Below are 4803 nucleotides of genomic sequence, written 5' to 3'. Positions count from 1 at the left end.
CCGGTGGTATAAGAACAACAAAAGATTTCCTACAAATAGATGTTTCTAAAAATCCATCTCCATTCCTTTTTACCGATACATCTAAAAAAAGTCAAACTATTATTTGTCTCAATTTCATGCGTAAATTGTACAGAAGGTTCTATACTATTCAATTATCATTATTTTATCAAATATTTCATAAAAACAACTTAAATACTCAGAAGTTCTTATAAATATATGTAACAATTATTTTGACGAGCTTTTGTTTCATTTTCTAATTATTTTGAACTTAAAGCTATATTTATTCGTGTTTGTCCCAATAATAAATGTTCAATATACCTGTTAGAAAGCTTGGATAGACTTGAATCATGTGATATATCCATATGATTAGACTTTGGAATGTACATCGAGGAATGGCTGGTAAACTTGTTACGTACTACTGTGGATTGTGGATTATCAATGCCCTGAAAAGTATATTTAGTTATTAGACAAAAAAGCTTAGCATAAGTAATCAGCTGAACTAGACTTACCTGCAAGCCTTCAAGCTAAAACCACCTTAAATGAGTAGATACTTGATGACAAAATCTAAAAATTCATTACTGTTGCAATAAAACCAAGAATAAAATTAGAAACATTTTAGGATTTTACACTCAATCTTCGTACCATAAATATCAGAGAATGTGCTATAAATAAGGCCAGTCAATAGGCACAAGTGATCAATGACACAATTGGTATTTAGGTAAACTTTTATCTTCATGATAGATGCTACTGTTCAACAAACTTTTTCCTGTGGTTAAGTACTAAAAATAACAGATCATTTTCTTTAAACTACAGCATTATGTAGGTCTTAAGGAAAAATAGGAATTATAAACATTAACTGAAATCGTGTAGGTATCAACATTACCGTAGTTGTTTTGTTTTGTATATACATTGTTGAAAAAAAAAAAACCTAAGGAAAATACACATGTTGCATGTTTAGGAAAATTATTACATTTCTCAGACTTTAGAGAAAACAACTCAATTGTTTCACAGGTTTCCAAAGAAAAGAATTAAAACTTTACATAATTAGCATACAAAGACTAGAAGACCATATAACGATATTTATGAATACTTGTGCATGAACAATACGATCTACAAAGTTGATATACTCTTAAAATGCCAAACCTTTCCTTCCAACTCCAAGTGTTCACTCTGTCTCGCTTGATCCATACTCTCCATAATGATCTCCCAAAGTTGTTTGTATAACCCTGACTGTGCTGGGTTAAACACAAGTTTAACATTCACAAACTGATAAGGATCAATTTCACCACTGGCGGGTGTCACAAAAAAGACAGAAGATGGGGATGGTTGCATCTGATTTAGAGTTTTGTCTCCAGATAAATCCTGTGATTTATATATATCAAAGATTACATGAAAATATAAACCTAGTAGCATTCTAATTACATGGCAAAAAATGATTTTAGAAGATGAGAAATGTTGTTATGTAACTTATATTTGCATGCTTTATAATTAAGTCTACAAGACTTTTAAACAGAAGAATATAAAAATTCATTATGTATAAATCTTGTAAATGTTGAAGTTTACTGACTAATTTCAATAACTTATCTAACAAAACTGACACACAAAAAAAAAGATGCAAGATTAAAACCAGGTGTGAATGATACTAAACAAATTAGGAAATCCTACAGTCAAAATGTTGAAAATCACTGTTCTAATGAGGAATTTTAAACTGACCAATAGCGTCTTCAGTTTAACAAAAGGAAATCTGATAAACATTTGCTTTACATAAAATCATAGCCCTACACACATATGCATACACCATTTAATCTTACACAAACTGAGATGTATATTTTTTCTACTAAATTATTTCTTGAGATCAGTTTGATGTTACTCTTTTTTTTAGAATTACTCTCTAAAAATATATTACTTATGCCATGAATTCACACGATAACTAATGCAGCTATTTTAACCCTCAAACACCTGTGTGTGATGATCCTACACACACTTGTTCTCTGGTTTGTTTTATTGCATAAAAAACAAAATACAGGGTTAAATTATTTGGAACTTAAGATGAACTAACTACATATTATGTAACTTTTGTAAAATAAAATATCCCCCTTTTATGTGTGATATTTATATGAATCCCCAGCTTTGTACATTGGAAAAAAATTCTCTGGAAATGTTTTCTTTAAGAAACAAAAATACTCACACTTGTAATTTCAATTGATGGTATTTATCTTCCTACAATCTTGTAACACTTTTCAATTAAGTTGGATTCTATAATTTTGTTTTGATTTATGATCAATGATGTGCAATAATAACAATAACTTTTTTACATTACAAAAATTATTATTAAGTTTTAAATAGATTATATTCATTTATATAAATATGATTTTTTACTTTGGCAATTCAAGTAGTTACTTAAGTCAATCAAGCTTAATATAAATGTATAATGAACAGCAACCTTCCACTGATGAAACAAATCTCAGTATGATCAAGTGAAAAATTACTTGACAAAGCCTAAGGAATTTCCTTTCATACTACAATATTCTAATTTAAATGAAGTATAAACTAATAAAGCAAGCTTTTTTTGGAAGCTGTAAATAAGATCATCAGAACTGTAACCGAGTCAGAAGCAATATATCACCAAGTTAAGCTTTTATCATTTTGTTACAATTTCTATGTAAGCCTCCACTGAACTGATGTGGAATATAAATAGACCATGCATTTATCCCTTTTATTTATTAATATAATATATACTTTAAATTTCATTTATTTCTGTGTGTGGGTTTCACATAATATGTGGCCCAGAAAGGTAAGCTGATGTTGTTCTAGCTGCCTTTGTTGCTTGTCATTCTATTGAGGTCATATCTGTCTTGCCCTGTAAGGGTATGACTGTAATACTGCACATTGTGCAAGGATGTGGAGAGCAGTGCTCTTAAATGGTAGTTTAGATGGTATTTCAAGGATATGGCCTTACCTATACTTGAATGTGAATGAACAGTTATTTGAGTAGCACAATTGTTCTCAGTAAACCCAATGTCACATGCGATATAAGGGACATGGGTTTTAAAATGTTTGGTCTGATCAGTCAAAGATACTTAATCAAGTAGAATGTCCGTAAAGCAAGTACACGCAGTGTTTGTTAATAAATACACATTATTTATATTTATTTTACATTGTATCAAATCTCTTTTACTTCATTCTCATGAATTCACTTTCTCTGGGATTCAGTGCTACTTCGTAACACATATCTTGTTGAACCTCCTGTTATTAAGTGTACCCATCCCTCTGCTCTAAGGTTAACTCAGTTTTACTTGAACATACCACACTGGAAGATATACTGGTTTGCACAGTTAAAAAATGGTTTAGATTATTAACCTATGGCTTCTCAAAGTTCTTAAACATACATAATTTACATAACACCATTACAGCTGAAGATTCTAGATGGTGACTGGCTAAAAGCAATAAACTTCATTTGTACTAAAGATAAAGGTTCAAATTGGCACTGTTTTGCTCATAAATATAGATTTTTATTCTAGGGAGCTATGTGTGCCATGTTATGCTCAGAAAAATATTTAGAAATGCTAATATTTTTTATATAAAACATACTGAAATCAACCCAAAACCAAAACTTAAGTTTTTCAAAATTGTTATGCAAAAAATTAAGTAAATAAAACTTTTATTGAGTAAATTTCAACTCTGAAGTATTAATTTGAAGAAAAATGAACACAAATTTATTTTCTATAAATATCTTAAATCCACGGTGCAATTTTGCCCTCTGGCAATGAGTGAACCTCACTGGATGCATAGGCTTAATTTCTTTTTATCAGAGCTACTCACCTCGATAACAGGTACTGCTATAGGGCGCAAGCTCCAGTTAACCTTCTTGTGACACTGACTCTTTAACTCAAAGGAATAACCTGATACAGAAAAACATAATAAAAATGGATCTCTCCAGTGTTACAAATAAAGCAGACACTTCATGATATCACATTACAAACTATCCTAGCATCCACTCACCTTATACCTTATCTAAAATTCTTTTCTTCAACAGCACACCATTAAAAACTTCAACTTACCCTTCCCTACAATAAATTAATAAATGGGAGAGTGAAGTGGAAATCTTGAAAACTATTATTTGAACATAATAATGCTCATAAATATAACTTCAGATGGTTGGTAAACAATACTTCTAATACTATGCATACTTAAGTGTTCATATACTTTATTATTTTAATTTAGCTATTCCAGATTTTATTTTAGACACACTGAAATCATACCTAAAAGAAGTGCCATCAATAAAACAGTAAATTAAATAAAATGTAAAATTTCCCGATTCTTACAAACTTGCGATTGTACACAATCCTACAACTATCATTTACACAATTTTCAGACCTGAAAATAATGGTCTTCATTCAGCCATCTACCAACTATATATATACACACACACACACACACATACATATAACACTTTTGGGAAAGTGCTTAGAAATGGCCTTGTTACAGCTATATGAATAACCTTCACAAAATTGTCAGAATGACTCTAAAGTAATAAGAACTAAAAATTAAAATGTAATAGTGAAGTCTATTGCAAACTTGAAAATTACCATCTAGAAAATAGCTATAGTAACATTTTAAATACCATAATTATGGAACATTTTTAATGTTTAATTGAAATCAAAGATTTTCCAACATATTATATCACATCTCCTGCTTACATGAGATGATCTGATGCACTTCAACCCACAATAAAAGATTTAAATAAAATTGAAGATCAAATAAAATATCCAAGACTTAAATGCTGAATAATGTATACTCCTG

General features: G+C 29.9%; 1 protein-coding gene across 1 annotated transcript in view; it reads right to left on the bottom strand.

Annotated features, from left to right (window-relative positions):
* Window positions 1-4803, bottom strand: part of LOC106466919 — a 114689-nt gene that overhangs the window by 4885 nt on the left and 105001 nt on the right. Inside the window, exons 31-33 of the mRNA XM_022394999.1 lie at window positions 3823-3902; window positions 1144-1362; window positions 319-443 (exon numbers count right to left, since the gene is read on the bottom strand). Of these exons, the coding sequence (XP_022250707.1) occupies window positions 319-443; window positions 1144-1362; window positions 3823-3902 (424 nt within the window). The remainder of the gene's footprint in view (window positions 1-318; window positions 444-1143; window positions 1363-3822; window positions 3903-4803) is intronic.

The sequence above is a fragment of the Limulus polyphemus genome, unplaced genomic scaffold, assembly GCF_000517525.1.
Source record: "Limulus polyphemus unplaced genomic scaffold, Limulus_polyphemus-2.1.2 Scaffold2424, whole genome shotgun sequence".
In the NCBI taxonomy this organism is placed as follows: Eukaryota; Metazoa; Arthropoda; class Merostomata; order Xiphosura; family Limulidae; genus Limulus; species Limulus polyphemus.
Note: the sequence above shows the minus strand (reverse complement) of the source record. Positions and strands in the feature narration are given on the sequence as shown.